Raw genomic sequence first — 23,422 nt, 5'->3', positions numbered from 1 at the left:
ACTTTAATGGCTTGAAACTACATTAGCAACTTTGCCATAAGCAATTGCACCGGCACTAAACGTTAAGAAAAAATTGCAGACAAACCAGTTGCAATAGTTATAGCGATAGCTTCACTGCAACTATTTAAGGGGCTACATTACATCGTTTTTGCTACCAGTTAAAATATTTGTTACCATAATTTTAATGAGCAATATAAAAGAACCCATATAAAAGATCATCTTTCTCTCGGTTTAAAGAGATTTAAACTGTTTTTATCTTTAAGCTTAGATACTCGTAAAACTAAAGTGGCTATAAAATTTAATTATTACGTTTATTAAAGGGATGGAATCACCACGGTCATTCAAGTTTTTAACTTAATTTGGCTTGTCCGGTTTTTACTTGAACGTACTTACCTGGTACCGACGGCAAGAATAAATAGTGGAGCTTTATTCATTACCATTGGTAATTACTTATTTCAATCTAACACAATTATACCTTGGCTTGCGCAAGTTTAATTTGAATGTAAAGCGTCTTGAGTTGTTAAACACCTTTACACTCGAGGGTGATAAATGAACAGCACTTATAATTCCTAATAGATAGTTTATTAAATTATTCTATACAATACTTAATAATATACAGAACTAGCATAAATAACTGGTTGAAAAGTAAAATTACTATCTACACGGTCTAGGATCTAACTATTTACAAATCACTTCTAGAAATTTTCCTTTCACATTCATCCCTTGAGGGCTCTCACAGAATGGTTTTAAATGAACCTTGAAGCTAAAAATTATATTGTCATTGGCACATGAAGGCAGTTCTCAAACTAACTACATACTTACGAAATAGGAAGAAAAACGCGTTTCCTTTAACAGACTTTCAAATAAGTTACCTTAATAGGGGATATTAAATAGACTATTATAGACAATTTTATGAGATGCTATATGCTGATTCTAAAACGATATTTACAAGAGGGGTAAATAAATTAGAAATAAGTTAAAGTACAATCTAGCATTATCACTGGGCGTTATACTACGTTTTTTTTGCCGAGTATACAAGACCAATACGGATTCTTCCTTACCTAAACTATTTTGTCCGTAGTATTTTGCAGAGAAATATACACGACATAAAATATATGTACAAAATTTTAGAGATAAGCCAATAAGACTGCATAGAAGAATAAATAAGTTAAAATATTCTGTACAGAACCAAAGAACTGTTTAAAATACGTTGCGAATATCGTGTATCAGTCTTTCTATTATTTTTACACCCAAAAGAATATCTGTACTAAGTAATACTGGTCAAGGGCAAGGAGTACATACTTATAAAAATTTAGTGGCATTTTGTGCGCAACAAATATGCCACTAAATACTAAATAAAGGGACTACTAGACGCAAGTATGAATTTTTTTCTTCGTTTTGCATTTTTCACACCTCACTTCGCAACACCAATGGAAAATGCAATTACACCGCTCAGTTACCACTATTTCTTGTGTTTTGTAACCTCTTCCACAACACATAATAGCGCAGTTATCCACTCCTTCAGATGTGTCGTTACATTGTCTTCCATAAGTGCCTGAAAACAAAAAGAAAATTTTCAATAAAATTGTACTAGTTACGCTGAAATAAGTAAAACTGAAAAGGTAGCACAAGGTTGAAGTAAGAGTGTTCCAGTGTTCCCTCCCACTGTTGTTCAGCGTCTTTTTCCAGACTAAACTGCTCTGTTTCTTATTATATACAAGACCATTGATCCCTACAAACATTAGCACGTAGCAAAAACTAAATGCAGTTATAAATAACGTAATAAAATCAATCTTCTAACAAAAATTTCAACAAACATTTTTGAGGTTAGGATGGGAACAAAAAAGACATTTGGGCGGAGCTTCCCTATGAAACCATCTTGTCTCTCTCTGAGTCGTATTATTTGTAAAGCCGAAAGAAAGATAGATATACTGTTTCAACTGTTTCACTGCGACACTCGTTGCCGAACAATGAATCGTCGGATCAAAGTTACATATGTGACATCCTTATCTGACATTCGTCTCGACGTTTCGGTACTCTGTCTTACCTACAGTGACCGATGGACGTACTTTACTTCAGAGCTATCTCTTTATTAAATAGGACATCCCCTTTAACTGGCGCTGAAACACATGGCAATGGAATGTTTGGAATGTTGACATGACCTATATTGGGAAGCGCCATGTTTTGCCGTTTAATTAGCCATCTTCATTCACCTTTAAATGACCTTTGCAATAGAATGTGAAAATAATCGTTTTTTAGCTTGGAATATGAAAACGGTTTCCATGTAATTTTTCAAAAAACTAAATAAGATTATATATATATACATATATGTTCACTTAATTATTAATTAAATATTTCTACTTAATTATATTATCAGACTTGTGTACATATAATATAATTAAATATAAATGTCCTTTTGTTCATATTTCCGCGGCATTATATATTTACTTTCCTGAATTTAGAAGGATCATTTCTTTGTTGCAATTTTTCCATTTCTATTAAACAAATATGGTATTGCTTTGATCTTGCCTTAAATAACTCTTTTATGGACATCAGAATAGTGAATTCTGACGTTGAGTAAACACTTATACAGTACATTTAAAGTGAGAAGATAATTAGAATTAAGAGTAATGGACTCTTGACGTTTCTCTCACAACTGCGGTGGACATAACCAAATGTAATGTTAATGTACTTCAAGTGTGCATTAAGCCTGTGCCCTAAAATTCTGCCCTCCATCACCCAGAGAAGGGCGAAAAAGTATTCTCTAGTTACTGCTTCAGCCAACACTATAGAGTCGTCAAGCGATTTTATCTTGTGATTTAACCCTGGACGAAATCATGAAAATCTTGAAGAAAACTTTACTAGATTGTTGGGAAAAGTAAGAATTGTCATGGATTGGAAAAAACAGACATAATCAGAAAGGACAATAAGTCAGAAGAAGTTATTTGAACATAAATATAGACAGCGAATAGATGGCAGCTGACCCTAATGTGACCTATAGCGTTTGTGGTTCAAAATGAGAAAAATGTTTATTTGTTCAAATACAGAGTGTTTCATACCTGCTTAAAGTCAAAATTGTAAGGACAAACTCCTAATTCTCTGATCGTAGATGTATAACATTTTAGTTCAAAATGAAAATTTGCGAGACAAATAGCATTTTAAATACAAGTCCTCTGTATTCGTTAGGGGTGACGAGAACCACCGCATACTACTTTCTTCTCCTTCCGATTCATTAAGAATGAGTAGTAAAGAGGTTAATACACAAACTTAAACAAGTGGAACCGGAAGACAGTCGTTCAATGAGACTCAACAAGCAGTTTCAGCCGACGGACGGATATAAGAAGATGAAGTGTCATGTGGAACAATAATTGAGAATCAAGGAAATTTGGAAAACGAGAATTCATTAGACTTGAGTACCGAGACAACTAAAAGAATTAGTTCTGATTATCGAGAAGAAATGAATATTTATGAGATAATCAAAAACCAATGGACATCAAAGTTCAGGTGCAAAGCAACTCAGAATTATAGTCAGAACAACCGAAATTTGGAATTTTTTAGAATAAGTATTTTCAAAAGGGTATGTAGAAATAGCAGTATATTTTTTAGGAGCCGTTGATTTCCATGCAATGGAAGCAAATTATACCCAGTTGAACGTGTATAAGTATGCTGATACCTGTTAAGTTTAAATATATGTATGTGGGGCTAAAACCGTTATAATATATATTTAGGAAAAATGAGATATCTTGAACCCTGCAAATGGCTAATATTCAGAGTTATTGGAATCATTACAAAGTTACAAATTTGGAATATCTCAAATACGTATTTCTTAGTGTACTGCCACTCACCTTGAATACCCAATCCTGGGTTCCTGTCGCAAAACCCAGGCGACATTTCGTAGTAAACAAGATCTTCCATCCCTGGAGGCTTCAACTCTGAGTTATACGGTTTCAGCTGGAAACCATATTTGTGTTTCCTCTTGTTTTCCCTCTTTGTGTGGAGGCTGTTCGTCATTATGCTATTTGATTGTGAATTTTTCGGTAGCCTGAAACAATAAATATGATGTTCCAAAAATACTTCAGACCACTCCAGGTGATGATAACTACGAAGGAAATAATTGTGAAAAATTGGTACGTTTAAACAAGATCAACCGTTAAACAACTCTTGGAATATCTTCTGATTAAGTGGCTACACTTCAAGCACCCTGAATAAATCAGGACTGATGTCATTTTTCTACAACTCTTTCTTCCTTTGAATGCTGCACTTAGTATATTCAGTATATCTTACCGATTGGCATGATGTTTATTGCTCTTGAGAGTAGCGGAATTGTGTCCAGTTACATGCGTTGCCCCGTCATATCTGTCCTTCAGGAGATCGCCAATGGCTCTGAAGGTAGATAACCGCATCCAGCAGGTTTTCATGGTGCAGGACCCGGACATTCCGTGACATTTGCATTCTTGTCGCATTTGCGATTGAACATGCTGGAACCAAAGGAAGGATAGATTAAAATGTGGTTTCTTCGATCCGAATAAAATGAATATGTTAAAAATATGTGACGTAAATCCGTGTCGTAAGTGAGTGTTGTGTGTGGTCCGAAAACGGGCACTGCATTAAAATGCATATTAACTCGTTCGGAGCGACCATTACTAATAAAGTGACATTTGCTCCAGGCCATAAGCTCGGATGGGCTCTTATTAAACCACGACCAAGTGATGTGTTTATTATTCTTAAGCTCTCGGTGGGAGATTCTGGTCTCATTTAGCTGTTTGCTTTCGTTTTCTACTAGTTTATAGAATAACTGTTTTGACTATTTCGCAGGTCTAAACAAACACTCTTTCGCTAATTAGATTTCGCACTTTATCGCTCTCGGTGCAAGAGAGTTCTTTGGAAGGACTTGCATAATTGCAAAAGCTAATAAATAAAATATCGAAAACAGGTCTGCTCTTAACAATATCAGAAGCAGATTGGCCATAAAATGCCACACACAGTAACCTTCCTAGGTTTAACTACTCGGATGCAGCAATTTCACTTATCCATCTGTACGTTCATGTTCTAATATAGGGGCCATTAATTTTAATAGATTGTTTACCGCGCTACTTTTGATCTCCTTTAGGCTCTTGCTTTACTTGCAACTACTTATCTTTCACTAATTAACATTGGGCGATAGAGTACCTACAGTGTAGTAAAATTAGAACTAAGTACCTGTTCTAAAACTTTTGATTTGTATGGAAAGAACATTCGTGATGTGTAGTGGCTCTCCAAATTTAAATGGTACGTATTTCATTCGGTTAACGATGAATAATAACAAACGAAAATTCAGAATAAAAAAATATATAATAAATACACACAAAACTACAGACCTATTACATTACTTTTGACGTCAAGTAAAATATTGGTACACACAAAAAAAGAGTTCGAAAAGTGATTAGAAAGCATATACCGAGCTATCAACTTGGCTTTAAACCAAAACCTTCGGCGATACACCCACTCTTTGTCTTGAACAACATACAGACAACAGAACTAAACGATGAAAGAACAGCAAACCTATTTGTGAACATTAACAAAGCCTTTGACAGTGTCTGACACAGAGGTCTGCTACACAAATTACACAAATTCTAAACGCCAAAATACTCTACCAGATTAAAATCTATTTGAAAATCGACATTTTAAAGAACGAATCGATACCGCTCTGTCTTTTCCTCTCTCTATCTCCTAAACAGAGTGGAGGGAGAGTGGTGAGTCCTGTTTGAAGTCCAACATGACTCTCCACTCTCCCCCCTGCTTCCCAATATATACTTCCACGGCAAATACAATTATGATCTTCTGGATAAAAAAATACACGGGCAAAACAAAGATATGGTTCCGGGAAGAGAGGTTAATACCAAATGCCACTAAGAACCAGCTCCTACTGTCAAACCACCAAATCAAAGCCGATTCACTCACAATAATAAGAGACGGACGCACAACGTAACCAAGGAATGACGAGAAGTATCTGGACATACATGGACAAAAGGGTGAGCGCTAAAACTGCAACAAAAATATACAAATCCATTTGCCGACCACTGTTAGTCTGCGGAATCATATTTAGGGCAAATACAACAGAAAAACTAAACGATATATACAGGGTGTCCCGAAATTAAAGCACCATATTTAAACAACGTAAATTAGGTCAAAAAATAACACCAAAACTTTAAATAAAACAATGTCGGAAAATGCTTCCTTAATGAGGTATGCCTCTTTAAAGACGTAACTCTGATGATGGTAATTTTGAAATATTTCCAAAACGGTGCAAGATAACTTTATGAAATTTGGTACGATTTTATACCTTATAAGCCTCAATTGACTGATGTGGCTGAATGGAAATTATTTCGTCAGAGGCGTGCTGCACGGGTAGTGTCGGGGTTAAAAAATGCTAGATTTTTTTTATGTGCCCCATTTTTTAGTTGCTGATGCAAAATTATGAAACCATATACGCTTCCAGAAAAAAAAGACACTCTTGGTTCACGATGCTAGGACGCTTCGTTTTCGAATAAAATGAATTTAAACATTACAATGCATGACAAATACAAATGATGCTTAAAGCGATATTTTATTAAACACATCAAAACGATTAAACAATAATAAAAAACGAACAAGAAATTTAAATGACGCACTTTCAAAGTAAGTTTTCAAATAAGTTTCCGTTTTGTTGGATACACAGTCTAGATCGTTTTTTTATGCTCTGGGAGGCACGGGAAATTTGAAACGTATTTTCTTTTATTTGATTAGCAGCTAAGTTGATTCTATCCAACAGTTCTTCCCTCGTGTTTATTTCTGTGGCATAGATTATGCTACACATAAAGCCCCAAAAAAAATAATCCAGGGGATTAAGGTCAGGTGATCGAGGGGGCCAGGTTATTGGACTACCTCTTCCTATCCACCTGCCTGGAAACTTTTCATCAAGCCAATTTTTCACGTTATTTCCAAAGTGAGCTGGTGCCCCATCTTGTTGATAATACATTTGCAATCGGGTATGCAATGGTATATCTTCTAATAGGCCTGCCAGCTCATTTTGAAGAAAATGTAAATAGTGTTGTGCTGTTAACCGGTTTGGAAATACAACTGGTCCTATTAATCTATTTCCTATGATACCTGCCCAAATGTTGACAGAAAACCTATGCTGAAAATGTGTTCTCCTTACGACTTTTGGATTTTCATACTCCCAATAATGTGTGTTATGGATGTTAAATGCTTTGTCTCTCGTAAAACTAGCCTCATCAGACCACAAGATATTATGTAAAACATTTTGGTGATTCAAAACCCACTGGCAAAAATTCATCCTAACTGTAAAATCTTCCTCTCGTAAGTCTTGAACCCTTTTATAGTGAAAGGGTATCAGTAGTAAAGTAAATCATTTGTATTTGTCATGCATTGTAATGTTTAAATTCATTTTATTCGAAAACGAAGCGTCCTAGCATCGTGAACCAAGAGTGTCTTTTTTTTCTGGAAGCGTATATGGTTTCATAATTTTGCATCAGCAACTAAAAAATGGGGCACATAAAAAAAATCTAGCATTTTTTAACCCCGACACTACCCGTGCAGCACGCCTCTGACGAAATAATTTCCATTCAGCCACATCAGTCAATTGAGGCTTATAAGGTATAAAATCGTACCAAATTTCATAAAGTTATCTTGCACCGTTTTGGAAATATTTCAAAATTACCATCATCAGAGTTACGTCTTTAAAGAGGCATACCTCATTAAGGAAGCATTTTCCGACATTGTTTTATTTAAAGTTTTGGTGTTATTTTTTGACCTAATTTACGTTGTTTAAATATGGTGCTTTAATTTCGGGACACCCTGTATAAACAACAGAAGAAATTGTTCTACGGCTAATTACAAAAATAAGATACCTTGAGAGCTCGTTATACAACCCACCCAACCAATTACTGTACGAATGTACCTACATGACGAAAATAACAGAGCGACTATTACAACTGTAGAAAAAGTAGAAGAACAATCTCTGCAACTCGACTATACTTCCACCGCTTTCCTTAACAAGACAGACACGACAATCCCGTTTCGTCTTTCCTTCGATCACCCTGTTAAACACTTCCAGGTGTAGATTATAAGTTTGTTTCGTAATAATGTTTAGTCCCTTAAAGTTCAGAACTGGTACCGTGGGTGGACAGACCACTTTAGTGGGTGGCCTATTTCTGAGTAATTTTTTTATTATATGTATATATACAAGGTGATAGCTACTACGTGGAGAAAATTTAAAGACGTAATTCTCTATTTTGAGGCCGTAATTACCCCCTTAAATTTGCTATACCTAGTCAGGAAACACCCTATATATATATATATATATATAATAAAACTACAAATTTATTTGATGCCTATTGAGCTTAAACTAATGCTGCTGACCTTTTATTTTACGAATATACACAGTTTAAACTAATCTCCTGGCCGAAACTTGAAGCTTAGAGTGAATTATTTTTGCTATTCTAGATAGATAAATAACGAAATTAAGCATAACCAGTCCCAACATGAAGTATATAGACAGAAAATAATATAGAATATATAATACATATATAGTTATAAATGTGACACACAAATTTTCAAAGCTTCTAACCAACCTCGAGATCTTGAAGTTGATTGCTTAAGCGATGGAAAGATTCTAGGGATATGCCGAAAGATGATCGCAAATAAATAAATAAATCAACTATATCGCACAACTGAAAGCCTGGGCTTATTAAATCAGATCAACAGGAAACTCGCAAGCCCTCGAGACACGTGCACCATCTTTCGATCTACGTATGATCGACTGGAGCATCCCGAAGACCGGTTTCGAGTCTTTAACACTCATCAGTGCGGTTCATATTGTTCGTTCAAGGAAAGCCTTTTGGATTTTCAATGCTCAATGGCATAATCCCAGACAGAAGTTCAGAAACATTAACAACCATCTAAAATACTTTTTCAAACGCCCGTACTGAATATAGAATGGCCACGAAATCAAATCTACTCTGAGGAATTACATGAGGAGAGGGGAATTTAAAATAAATAATCTGAGATTCAATGAGTACAATATTTGTAAAAATGTTTTAACATTGTGAAGCAAAGTTTTCCTTGAGGTCAATGAGCATCTCCAGATATCATTAAGATTCTTTAGACCTTAACCGTCTGAGTAAATAATTTGACAATATGTAAACCTGCTTATAAAAAACTAGATGAAGTCCCAAGATATTAAAAAAAGCTAGTGGAATATAATAATTTCAAAATAGTGTTTGACTAATATCTAAATTTTCTGGTTGGACTTTAATGTCTTTGTCCGATTCCTCATTGCGAACTGATGATAAATGATTTTTATAACTTTCGATCTCGTTTCCCATTACGTCAGTTTGTGGAATAATAGGATAATAAGAAATAGCTAATGAACTGTTATATAGGCAATAAACTTGGAACAAATTTCCTCTGTCTCACTGCGTCTTTTAATGTATGAAAATAAGCTAAAGAACAAATCCTCCATATAGGAATATATTCCCCTTGGTCGGCTTTGATTTCGATATGGTTAATGAGTTCGAAGATATCGAGCTGGGATTTATCAAGACCAATTAATTCCGCGATAGTCAGTGACTTACAACCAGCTAATTTTGGTTTATTAACACTGGTTAAGATAATCGGCTCTTGCTGCTTGAGTGCTTTTTAAGACGTCTCATTCCGTCCGCCGTTGTTTGAGGAAGCTTGGAGCTTTCTTTTTCTGGTATATAAATTGATGGCATGGACAAGAAACATTGGTGGCATTTTTCTCGGAAATTAAAAAGGCCGGCCTTACAAACAGATTTGTCCCATAGTGACGTAGATGGTTAACTATAGACAGCGACAAGGAAACGCATGTTCTTTTTGTCACATTACCGACGTAACACGGTGTTTTCACAGCAGGCACTCTCAGAGACATCTGTACTCGACGGGGGGTATGTCCGCGGTCCAATCTTAGGCGCATTACGGTCTACGTATCTCGCATATTAATTTCACTAGAGTTCTATCTCTTGGTAGGTTAATAACGGTTTAAACGAAGCTCACACAAATATGAGTTCTTTCTCGAATGCCGTAGAAATAACCGAAGCGCATAATTTTCCAATTCACAGTGGCGTGAGTGTGCGAAATGTACTTTGCACACACTAGTGACGGAAGCCAGAAGTTCCATTTTCTCGTCTTGACTAAATATTTTCAATTTCGTTATTTACAGATATGAATAGCATAAATTCGTATAAATAGGAATTAGTATCTCCAAATGGGGCGCGTAAATCCATCTTCGCTCTAGCACTCACTGCCGTAACTAACCGTAAGAAAATAATTGACCGGCAAATTAGAATTGGCATAAGGCCATCTTCTTGTACAAATATGCGCCATTTTAATACAGCGGAAAATTAATATAATCTCGAAATACACATGGTATCAGTCTAATGAAGTCTTGATTCTCAGCCCATTAAAGCCATATAGGCCTATTTAAAGAAAAGAATCCCAAGCACGCAACGTAAAACTTTTTGCCTATACAAAAACGACCCTACAAATCGGTAACGGACATTCCATACGCTAGACCACGTCTGTACTTTTATTTAATACTCTCAGTTTCGCGTCCATAATCGTTAATCGAAAATAAAACCGTCCCAAAAGGCTATAAAACGTTTTCTTGCCATCGACTGCAAATGGCATTTTGCAATGATTTTTGCATGTATAGCATAATTGCCTCTGCAGGCACGTTCGTCAAAAGAAACGAAAAAAATATATATAGAAAATATTTCCTCGCATTTCTGAAGCAAATCTAATAAAAATTTGCTACGATTTAGATTTCCAAGTAGCGCCGTAATTGTCAAAACTTACCAAACGTCCTGCCTCGTTATTGTGCAGATTCATCTTCTCCCTTAAGCTTTTTCCTCTCTCACCAGTGTCTACGAACTCTCGACTTATGCCAACTCCAAAACCGATGTTGTCAGAACATCCTCCCCACTCGAAATCTCTGACGTTCACGACAGCTCCCGCATTACCGTTGGTGAAGACTTGAGGACGTCGATAGTGCTTCTCACAGTAGCAAGTTTCAATGGATCCCTCCGAGCACGCACGCGCAATTGAGTGGGTTACCGCAGCACTTGTGATTGCGTAGATGAATGCTGTTTCTGGACAACCTGAAAGGAAGTTATAATTTTGGTCCTCCATATAAGTAAAAGTGTTTACGTGTATTTGGGCTACTGCTCGACATTTAAATACTTCTACAGCTGCCGTGCTTTTGATTGGGACGAACAAGGAAGTACAAGAAGGGTTTTATCGGGCTCATGCCGGTAGCTACGGACTAACAATGATGATTTTTGGTCAATAACGGTGCGGCATTTTTTTTGCGATAAAATACTTTTTTTGGAATAATCTACGAAAATTTACAGGAGCTAAACACAACATTGCAAACGCTTTAGAAATTCACAGAGAAGAAGCAATGACTACTTGTTTCTGGTAGTGCTTAAGAAACCTAAAAACCGAACAAAATAAAGCTAATGACGTTCATTACATTTTAATGATAGATATTTAGTTCAATAATAGTTCAGCCTTTATTGTCTAGTGCAAACTTCAATGACAACGCAACTCGAATAAAAAGCATTCATTACCTTCCCCTTCTGAAACTCTGAACAATCCATGAGAACGAATAGAGAGGTCATACATTGTCATGCAAATACGAGACAGCTTGACACTTAATCTCGATTTTATGAACTTGTCGACGATTGTCGGGCGGCATTATATACATCGTTATTACTTCATAAACACAGTGTTAATGGGTGTTTGAAGGCATTTTTTCCTCACTGACTCTCCTTGGGTCGTATAGATCAAGTTATTGGTTTGAAATGAGTGAAAAATTGCCCAATGCGGGTGGCAACCAACAAACTACCTCGCGACCTTTCGACAGGCGAATTTTTCAACAAAGGTGAGACACTCTGAGGTATTGAAAGGTCTATAAACAAAAATAATAAATGGGCCACTAATGGGGCCCCAATGAGCTGACACTATGGTGCGCGTGGGCCCCTCACCACAGGGGGCGCTGTTCGGAATTTCTTCTTTGGTGGCTTACTCTGAGGTGAATATATGTAGAGACAGGACCGAAATCTTCCTGTAGTTGTTTCAATTCTCGGTTAAATGTTAGTTCATTCCGCGCGTGTGACTCTGAACAGGACTTTGTGTATTTTTGACCTTTAAGTGTCCTTTTCGAATAGGTGAAAGGAAAATTTGAAAGAAAATATGAAAATTTTGGTGGGGACTTTTGTTAAACCCGGGCCTGCAAATCCAGTCCAAAATATCCAACGACTCAATAATTGGATATAAATTTGAAATATATCCCTATTAAAAGCTGATAATGGTCTTTTCTCATTCATTGGGAACGAAATTTATATGAACATCCTTAGTGAAAAATCTTTATTGCTACTGTAGACCATTCGCCATTTAAGTTAATTAAGAGCTATCGGTTTTGGGGATCTTAAAGATTTTTAAACAGTGCAGCTTTAGAACAAAAAAAACATCAAAACCTTATGGGCATTCCTCCAACACTTCCATCATTGTGTTTCACATAACTCCGTTCCACTTTAACATCACCCATGATGGTTTTACTACTCTTGCAACAATAAAATTTAACCTCCTGTGTTCAGATTGTTATTGAATGGTTCAGTAGATTTATTACTCCCAAGGTGTGCCTTTATTCCTGGGTTATTCAATGTAAACGGTAGCCTAAATGCCACCATTAGCCACAGTGCTGTCAATTTGAAACCCCCTATGAAATAAGTATGCCACTTGAATAACACTCTCTATGACTATTCGAAGAAAAGCTTCATTTATCTCTTTTCCTGGGCGTTAATAATTTCAATCTTACCGGCATATTGTCGGGTTTTAGTTAATTTTTGTTGAAAACAAAGCCAAGTACATACTTCTGGCTCAACCAAATTGGCATGTCCAGTGAATCAGCACTAAACACAAAGCTAAGAGCCCATACCCCATCATTGAAATTGACAAATTAAGAAAGCACAGCATCTGGACAATTCAAACCCTTGCTATTGTATTCTGTCCCTCCGACATGCACACAAGTATATCCGGACATCAAAAAAATCCCTTTTATTTAAATTAGTTTGGGCCACTTGCAAACATCAAAGGGGTAGTCTGCCAGGGTTTAACCTTGTCGTGAATTAGGAGAGTGAATCATTTTTCAATAAGTTAGGGGTTTTTTCGCGAATTTTTGATAGCGCAACAACAGAAAGTTGAGATTAATTTAGAATTGAAATTCAATCATTGTTCACCGGCTGGAGGCATTTGTCCTACCTTGTAATCGTTCCATTCGGGTTCATCTCTACCCATTCACATCAGCCGTATAATTACTTATAGATCGCTCATCAAGTTAAATACACGTCTAATAAAGAGGGATAACGCCCATTCCATGAATGAATTTCGACATGTGACATATGAATGAATGGGGTCGATGTGTGGTACGACTCGTAACGTGAAACCCGAGGGGTCGAACCGAAAACATTTTCGCAAACGTTTTTGGGGCGTTAAGGATGACTCCCCGGGGAATAATTGGGCCCCTCGATATCTTGGGGGTTTTATGGGAGAAACGCGAGAATGGGTTTTTGTTTGTTTGAGGTTATTCGGGTTGATTTTTTTTTTTTCGGTTCAGGTGGCTGTAGAGGGTGTCTCGTTCCAAAATGCCCAATTTAATTGTTAATAAGCGTTATCTGTTCAGTGCCTAGTGGGAAAAATTACAAATACGGTGATTGAACGGTGAAGTTGCGTGTTCTTGAAGAGAACGGTCAGAGGGTACATGGGAACGCGACGTACCAAAATCAAGGATCCGTGTAGGTCAGGAGCGACAAGTCACCAACAAGAACGATAATAAAGTAGTTGAATTGAAGAACGGTCGGCTACGTGGGAACAAGACTGTCATTAATGCTAAATTTTACTTACTTAAATACTTAAATTTTTGCACGGTGGTCGGGAACGATTAGGAAAGAAGCGGCAAATTCAATTCAACTCATTGTCACTGTGCGGGCACAAAGGACACGTTAGGGAAAGGCGGTCGTCAGGTAATTAACGTTTCAGGAGCCGATTTTTCAAGTTCTTAATGGATTTTAGATAGGAACATCTTTTACATTCTTTGCGTAGGACGGCCTGGACAAGAATCCCTAAATATTGAGAGAGAAAAGCCATTCGAAAGATTTTTGTGAGATATCTACTTAAGAACTCTCCTTTCAAAACCACATATTTCGTTCGGAAGTGTTAGCGGACAATTCCCGCTCTCGCACATGCATATGCACATCTCATGAAGGAACATCTCGATGGATATTTGAATTTAGAATAGAAGTTATGTAACCCGTTCGGCTAATTTAACCTAATGACCTTAAAGCAACAGTTAGACTCAACAGCATCCTGTCCAAATAGAAAGAAATGCACGTCTATTAATCGAAATATCGCCAAAGCAAACCAGACCTACAACCTAACAAAAACTCCCATAAGTGAATAATTCAAACGAACAACTATTGCTTTTTCCAATCTCTTCTTGCGTTGATTCGCAACTTCCAAGTTAGTACGATTGCACAAAAAGAGAAACAAAACAAAAGTGATGAATTCCCCGCACTAAAAAACCTGTAAGACACGGTCGATATGGCATAATAAACTCACAACTGTGCCCATTTGACAGGTTCGTATGATCCGCGTTGTTTATGGCAATGTTAACAGCCCGGAATGCCATGTCGCGTGCAGAAATATGTCCGCTATCGATACTATTTCAATTTTTTCGATATCGACATTTATCGGCCCATATAAATCATATCGACGACTTGGCGCGAGGCTGATTTCTACAGGGTGTAGGGTGGAAATTGTGATTCTGCCCATGCGGAAGAATCCCTCCTAAACAAGATATAAGTTAAATGTCAGATAAATCAACACAAATTAAAACCAGTCGTCTCAATAAATAAACAATTAAATGGCTATCGGGTTTATCTCTCGCGACTTAAACAGTTTTAAATGGCCGACATGTTATTCAAATTTAGGTAATGGGCATCTATTAGTGACATTTCAGGATTTATTTTCGATAGTCTGTCGAAGCACATCAATTTGTCACTGAGTTAATTAAAATAATTCGAATGACAGAATTTAATCGATCGGGTTTATAGGTACAAAATTGTCGAATTAGGAAGGCGTTCTTCGAAGTTCAGTGTCGTGCCGAGAGGTTTGAACCGTGCAAACTGCAAATGAATTTTCGTGAAAGGTAGATTGAAATGTACGGCACTGGGAGCCGCCACTTAATCCTTTCAGGCCTCTTGAAACTAGCGGACTTTTATCGGGAACCTATCTTTTTAATCCGATCAACGGGATCGACCGTGTTATTTGTTATTTTACCTGATCTGTCTAATCTAATAGCTTTAATTTGGTGTAAACCTTTGTTTTTTGTTAAGTACGTTTACATCGCAGGCCTTTCGAGGGAGTCGAAATCTAAATCACTGCCGCGGCTGTTTTTCAGCGGTTAACACAAGTTCGTCTCGTAAGTGGACTTGACTTTAATCAGAAATTATCGTACGTTTCACATCGTTGTACAACCCAGGCACTATGGACAAGTGCGTGTAAATGGTAGATGTAAACCATCCCCGTGACATTTTCTCTCCCTTTTGAATTGACAGCATTAAAAATCGGGTAACCACAAAATCTTCTGAAGTGTCGGTTTCATTTAAGCTGCTTTACTAGCCTCTTTGAGTTTTTGATAAACACGTCAAGCAAATTTGGTGCCCTGGCTTAAAGATCTTAATCGTCCCTACCCTAATCGTTACGGCTAACAAAAAAAGGACGTACTAAGCTACTGACCTTTCTCTACGATCTTCCCAAACAAGTTCTTTCCTTTAGAGAAATTCTTGGTACTGCAGTTCCATCGCTGGTTTTTGAACTGGTATTGGCACTCGTTTATAGCTAGATTTGCACCCCTAGCGATAGCTTCCAGTAATCCAGTGTTTTCTCTCGCCAATCGACGCTGTTTTCTCCGAAGGGTGGCGTGTACTGAGGCGTCCATATAGAGAACGCCTGGTTGAGTAGGGGAGAGGTTGTTTGGTTCACCAGCCTTGGCGATACCCCTAAAAAAATTAAAAAAGTATTTTTAAAAATCATCGTGATGTTTAGTTTCAGATTGAACAATTCATAACTTGACTGCTCTATCGGAAGATCAGCAATAAAAATACTTCAGTTCGCTTATCGTGATCTACCCCTTTCACAAATTAGGCTTTGGACAGTTGAAATATCGAAGGGGCTCTCAAGCAAATAATGAGTCCTATAAAAATAATGCTGCCTGATAAGGGGAATTTATTTGTTGAGAACTTTTAATTTGTTCCAGAGATGTTCACCCTTAATTTTTATCTTATTAAATACCAGATCTTTTCAGACCGGTTCGGGTTTTAAAACGATTTTTTTTTTTCAGTCTGTTCGTTTAGATACATATATTCAGCATTATTTCGAAATTATAAAATTATTACATTTCAGTCTAATTGACTAGATGCGACTGCCATGTTAATTGCGAAAAATTGAATTGAGGTGCCAGACCTGCGGAAGGGTATTTCGAGCCGCACTCCTTTTAGAACGACTTTGAAATCGCGATAGAAAACAGGTGTTAATATGATCCAATGTAGAAAGCAAAAATACATGTTAAAACGTTAAAAAAATTAAAATTTATGAATTTCTGCCGGAGGATTAGTTTAAGTGTTCCCGAGATATCGCAGTTTGCGAAATGCGGGAAAAAACTTAAGAACTTTTCGTAATTTTTTAGGTATTGTTTATAATGAACGGCTTGCTCTTAAGGATTAAAATGAGATTGTTTTCAGATCATTAAATTTGGTGTTTCAGGGATACTTTCTACTTCGCTTTCAATGCCAGACGTCTGGGCACAGTCTTTATCGGATATATGGAAGCGTCGACACCTATTCTTCGTAAAATTTCAGATCCTTCCTCAATAAACACCGACTGTGCACTTCTTCAGAAATCTTTATCTATTCCACTAACCAAAACTAATAAAAATAGTTAAAAACTGAGTAACAAAAGTGAGAATTGTCGGCAAACACGAGTGCTATTCTGTTTGCGTGCGGTAAACAGAATCAACCCATGGCAAACAACAAACTTATCGTACGGGTATTTGAAAAATCAATAGAGCGTGGTTTAGTGTTTAAGAGCGGCTTCGCGTTTAAATATTACGGCTTCATATGTCAATTACCTTTCGGTGTGTGTATTTTATTAATGGCAATTAAATGGCCAGAGTCGCGCCATTCATTTCCTCGAGTCTCCAGATAAATCTTAGGATAAAAATATGTATATAATTAATAGTGAAAGTTCGAATTCAGAATGCCCTGCGCCGACAAAAATAAAGGTATAAAATGACCGTATCTCGAAAACAATTCAGAAAATCTCGGTTTCCACTTATACAGTAGTAATGCCGCATTTTTTGTCGGTCCAGTAAAATAACTCTTCAACAAGAATTTCAGATAAAAGATTTAACTTATGACCCAATATTAGAGAGTTTTTGGACAAAAAACCGCACCACTAGAAACCTAAACCGTCAGGTAAAAAATAATTCATGACAGAAAAATTAATTAAAACCCAAAAATCTGTTACTTGGATAATTTATGATTGGCGGTGTTGCTTAATAATATGGTCCCACGCGGGCACATTCTACCGAACTCTGATACAGATCTACTATCTACCTTAGCAAAAGAATATAGCCGCAAATACGAAAACTCCCCTGATACAAAGTGATCCTCGCATGGCATGGTTCTCACGCGTCGCCTCTTACTTTCTCATTCTGGCTCCGTAACATTCAGATTGTCTTTTCGCAATTAAGATTCTGATAGTGTTAAAACCAGCATTTTTTTTTCAGTTTTCTCACTGAGATAAATTTGAGATCATCTCTGAAAAAGCTACAGTTCGCTCGTCTAGTTTACGAGTTCCACGTGTATTTCCAACCATCGCATACATCGACCGAGGAAAACGTGCACATTCGCAACTGGGTGTTGGTTGATCTAGTTGGTTGCTGTGATGGCCCGAACTCGGCAGAATTTTGATTTTCGATTTTCGCGATGTTGTGCAGAGGAATAATTTGATTTGTTTCCAGTGACAGGGATGTGTTTTATGTCCGGGAGATCAATATCAGGTCCTGAACTAACCTGGTTGCAGATTAGACATTAACCTATGAAGAGTATCGAATAATTCGCAAACTTGTATGTGAGATATTAACTCACGCCCCGCAACCAGTGCCAAAACTTTTCGCACGAGTTAGTTTAGAGATGTATAAAAAATCACGAGCGCGAAAAATTAATTATATTCTTTCTCTCTACTTTTCGTACGAATGCAGAAAATATCAAAGTTTTATTTTTCGACTGCCAAAAACCATGAGAATTTGCTTGCGCCTGCGAAATAAGTGAGCTAAATTAGGGCATTTCGTTAGTTAGAATTCATGTACTGTAACTAACTAATGAAACTTAAAACTTTAATGTTTCGCCACGACGATCTTGGTGAAACTGAATGGTGCTCTCCGTGATGGAGAGGTCGACAGCGTTCTCAGATTGAGTATAAGGCGTGAACCTTCGCAATGGTGAAATTAAAACTGAAATGCGGCCACTCGAGCTCTGGATGAACTGGAGACCATCGACCATTGACGGTACAATACACAAATTGACAACAAGAAAAAAAAAGTTGCAGTTGGAACCCACCTCTCCACGATGTGCGATATGGAAGGTAATTCTCCCTTTCTTTCGAAAAAAAAACTCAGGTGTTGAGTTGTACTGTGAGAACTAGAAAACAATATAATTTATTGGATTTACTGACATGGAAATTACCAATACTATCAAAATAACTGAACACTTTCATAACCCACAATCTATATTCTTCATTTCCAATGGAAAAATTTTTGTTTGGCCTCCATGTGGGCCCTACTCGGTACTGGGTGATTTTTCAAACATGCTTGGTCATATTTATGGAATGAATGTATTCATAAAGGTTCACAGGTAATTCAAATAATTGTGCCATGGTGTCGTCTTTTGATCGATTTTAACCAGACTTAACCGGAAAACATTGCAAAACGCATTGTCCATCGTTGCTGATTGACTGTTAAAGTTGGCGACATTTTCATCACAATGCCGTTTAATCAAACATAAACAACAGCACTATGTTTAAAATGTCAACAACTCGAACACATAAAAGTCCACTTTCTTCGTAAGTTCTTCCTGCTGGACTGGCGGTACCTAAAATGGTACTCATACATAATATGTACCTCTGAATAAAAGTTTTATTTCAAGCTTAGGCTCAATCGAAGTAACTCGGTTTCCTTCAGAAGGATTTTAACATTTTCACGGAGAGATGCGTCAGGTAATTTCTGTAAATAGTCGACGCACCCTGTATTATTAAAACGAAATTCCGATAATCGGTTTTCATGATACCCATTTACCAGTTAAACAAAAACCGGTGGTATTTCAGCGTTCTCTTTCCAAGTGCAGGCTCGTAAAAGCATATCCTGCGCCTTTCCGCATATTCTTGTCGCATTTACGGTAAAACCCATATTTCTTACCTCTTTGGCAGAACAATTTCCTGGCTATGCATGAGAAAATGCATTGTACCTGGTGTGTGATAAATTTTAACACATTATCTCTATTTTGCCTTCTGTCCCCAAGAAATACGATTCCGCACTGTCTATTTAAAGCCAACGATTTTTTCTGCTATTAGGCTTGTACCGGTTGCCACTACTTGAATGTTGGATTATTTATGGCATTCTTCGTTTATATGTGATTTGTAACCTTCTGTAGAACTAAAGCACGGTATTTAAGCTTTCGCATATTTTACGTGTTATTCCTATAAGGATCGGTGTCTTAAAAAAGGACAACTGTAAACAGAGCGAAACAACCTGGGGGTTCACGGAAAAGGCAATTTTCATTGCGTTCTGCTCGATTTTTAGATAATTTTGATGACAACAACATGGAAAAAGTATAAAATTAAAAACGAATATTCTAAAAATAATATAAATAGAAATATGAACAATAATATTAAAAAAAATAATAACGCCATTCACATACGGGATATTGGAAGATAAAATTCTGCCTCAGCTATTATCGATGAACATTCATATGGAAGTATAATATTAAACATATAAGAGGCGTAGTTAAATATATATCATAGACACGTGGCTGCAATAGCATATTCTGCAACTAGGTCCAAAAATAGCGTTCTCAAAATGCCGTCAATAGCGAATGGCATAGTCACAGGACTGTTATAAGTTATGATTTTCGCGTTGGAACGTTTCGGTTCATTTTTAATTCGGTCAATGTTGAAATATTATTGACGTAACGTAACTTTACTCAGCCACGAGAAAAATTGTTATGTGTCACCCTTTATGACCTTGGCACCTAGGGTAACTTCACTTAAAACTGAGAAGATAATTTGCTAACTGAAGACGAAGCTAAACCGTTTCAGTCTACTCCAGGTATGAAGAAGATCTAAGGGGGATTTAGTTTGAAAACACGTAAATAGCACAATAGCTTCAAGGGTCTTTAAGGGTTCGCAATTTTTGTAAATAACCTCTGCCAAACCTGAAATCGTAAAACGTAGAGTTTTATACCTGATGGGCACCAGGTTTTATGATCAAAACCCCCAAAATCCATAAAAAAAAACGTACTTTAGGGTGGATCCATCATAAAAATATAATTTTTTTGGTTGCTAAAATATAGAGTTCTAAAATTTGAGGTTTTTTTAAACCGTTGTTTCCCGGCTATTCCACTTTGTGAGTTTTTTAGCTATTTATAAAAATAACAAAGGAATTCAGGTCAGCAACTTGCGTAAACTACAGGAGTGCACTAACTTTTCATGTTTTTACTTCAAGATATCTTTGCTCTGGAAGACAGAAACTTTCAACCAGTGAGTACGGATAAATGGCATAGATTCGATTTTTTCCACCAGTTTGAAAAAATATTTAATGCAATCGTAATTTTTTTTGTTCTAATTTCCCCACCCAATCACCAGTCTTGAAAGTATCTGGTATCCTAATATGATGTTCCATTTATTCAACATAAATTTACCAGAAAAAGTCGTCCTCTGAGGACACTTACTACGAAGTATTGTAATCAGCTAACGTTCTATCTTTCGTTCATGAAAAGGGTTTGATTTTAGTTTCAAGATCGCTTCACGTTTTTGGGACACTTTAGCGCTATTCAAATTTCAGCCATTTTCAATCAAAAGAAATAGTGGTAAGTATTGCTAAACATTCGCCCTTTTTCCGGATAATTTCCCCCAACCAGTCTCCAATCTCTAAAAGATCTGTCCAAAATCTGATATCTAAAATCCATGTTGCAGTTGTACAGTACAAACTGTTATTCAATTAAAAGACTTTCATTTGAACCAGGAAAAGTTGTGCTCTGGGGACATTGTCTAGAAGTTATTGAGACAAATTCGATCATGTCCCCCTTTCGTCAGTGAAAAGGGGAATTAAATGTCGTTCAAATTTGAAGGTCGATCGACGTTTATGTGGAATCTTTTCGACATTGAATTTCTAGTCAATTTCCATTACGAGAAAATATCGCAAGTGTCACTTAAAAATAGTTCTAAATAGAAAATAAGTTAAAAAATATTGAGAAGTTCAAGCTATTTTAAGGACCATTGTACAGTACAATGATAGAATAATAGAATCCAATATAGAAAAAACAACATATTTATCTATGTAGAACCTACTTAATAGGATCTGTTAAAATCTTTATATCGTATACTTAATATAAAGAAGGAAACCCTAGTTGATTTATGCGAGAATTGCCATAATATATTTAGAAGGCAGTGAAACGCAACATATTAAGTCGTACTGAATCAATAATAAGATAATTGTTAACAGCAGCTTTAATCATTTTTATTGTTGCACCTTTGACAACTTCAGTAATTCTTTCTGCTTTTACATTAACGTACCTATTTCTTAGAATAAGATAAATTGTAAAATTGCATAAACTTTTTGATGAATTATTAATCTCACGATTGTGCTCCTATATGTCAACATACCGCAAAATTATAATTACATTGGAATTTATAACCAATTTAACACATAAAATTGGTATATTTACAATATATTTTTCAGCTCTAAAAGGTTTATGAAAGAACTTGAACTTGAAACGAAGGCAACGTTGCAATAATTTAAGTTATCTAAACAAACGTTTTATGAGCGAAATGAGTAAATCATCTAAACACAACTCCGTGAGATATTCTGCTTCCACGTTCATACGAGTAAACTGCAAAAACAATGAAACGTGAATTTTAATGTTCAGGAAAGGTACCATTTGGCAATGGTTAATGACTGAAATTAAGTAACTGAACATGCAATATTTCGACCTTCAGATTTGCTGTGGATAACACATTTGAGATATTTTTTTGAAATGTATTTAGTGCTTTCAAACAGACAATGGAATGTTCTAAATAACACAGAAAAGGAGTTTAACTCTCGCATAAGCGAGTAACCTCCCGGTGTGGGCGTTACATCGTTTGGCATTCTAGATAGAAAAACTGGTGCTTCGGCAATAATTGTTAGTTGCGAAAGAATTGTTTTAGTTGAATTTAGTGTTACATACCACCACATGGAACCCTTTCCCCTGTTCTTGTTCCTCGCAGAGGGTCCGAGTGTCAACTCAGCAGCCGCAGTCCTCACAGCACAAGTTAAAAAAAATCCCGAAAAACATATCACAAAACACGCTATCCTTATCGCGAAATCGTCCATTCTTGTGCCGGTGCCAAGTCTCATTTTGCCCCCGCGACTGACTTCTTATCACAACTAGCGATAGCGGGGATCACATCAAGTGGGGGTGCGTGTGGACTAATCACGGTGACGAAATAATCACTTGTGACGCGTCAATATATCACGAGCGGGTGTGCGTTGCCGATCATCCGCAAAAAATAAACAATTCTGTGCACCTCGGTATTTACTTTGAACCATCAACTGGACCAAACGTAGGGATGCTGCCTCCGGTTGCCGAACATTCACGAACGCTGCCGAATCGGTGCGTTCAAAGGAGGAGTTTTGGTTTTGCGGTGCTTTCGCTTGTTCTCTGCACGTGGGAAAAATAGCACGTGGAACTCGGCGCCGCCTCTGATCTTTTTCTCCGCCAACGGAACGGCGCCTTTACACCTTGGGCGTGGCCCGATGCCGCCATTGCTCCGAGCGAAGATGAAGAAGTTTCGGATTCTTTGCGGATGATCTTCGAGGTTGGGTTAGTATCCTTTGAGGAATGCTTTTGTTCGCCGGGATGCGGGGTGGGATTTTTCGAATTACTTGTCATTAGTTTACCGCTCTGGTATTAGCTACTATTTTTGTGAAGAATCTACCGAGTTATGCCGGTTATCATCCGGAGCTTCACATAGGATTTTCAAATAG

At 36.9% G+C, this 23,422-nt stretch overlaps 1 protein-coding gene across 1 annotated transcript; it reads right to left on the bottom strand.

The window, feature by feature from the left end:
- Positions 1–560: 560 nt before the first annotated feature.
- On the bottom strand, positions 561–22,983 carry wg (wingless). Its single transcript, XM_066282893.1, has 6 exons — positions 22,623–22,983; positions 15,859–16,121; positions 10,858–11,159; positions 4,285–4,478; positions 3,846–4,042; positions 561–1,555 (listed from the first exon to the last, which is right to left on the bottom strand). The coding sequence occupies exons 1-6, from the start codon at positions 22,790–22,792 to the stop codon at positions 1,368–1,370; spliced, it is 1,314 nt and encodes a 437-aa protein (XP_066138990.1). The 5' UTR covers positions 22,793–22,983; the 3' UTR covers positions 561–1,367.
- Between the last annotated feature and the right edge of the window lie 439 nt (positions 22,984–23,422).

The sequence above is a fragment of the Euwallacea fornicatus genome, chromosome 5, assembly GCF_040115645.1.
Source record: "Euwallacea fornicatus isolate EFF26 chromosome 5, ASM4011564v1, whole genome shotgun sequence".
In the NCBI taxonomy this organism is placed as follows: Eukaryota; Metazoa; Arthropoda; class Insecta; order Coleoptera; family Curculionidae; genus Euwallacea; species Euwallacea fornicatus.
The sequence above is the reverse complement of the archived record's forward strand: the minus strand, read 5'-3'. Positions and strand labels throughout refer to the sequence as shown.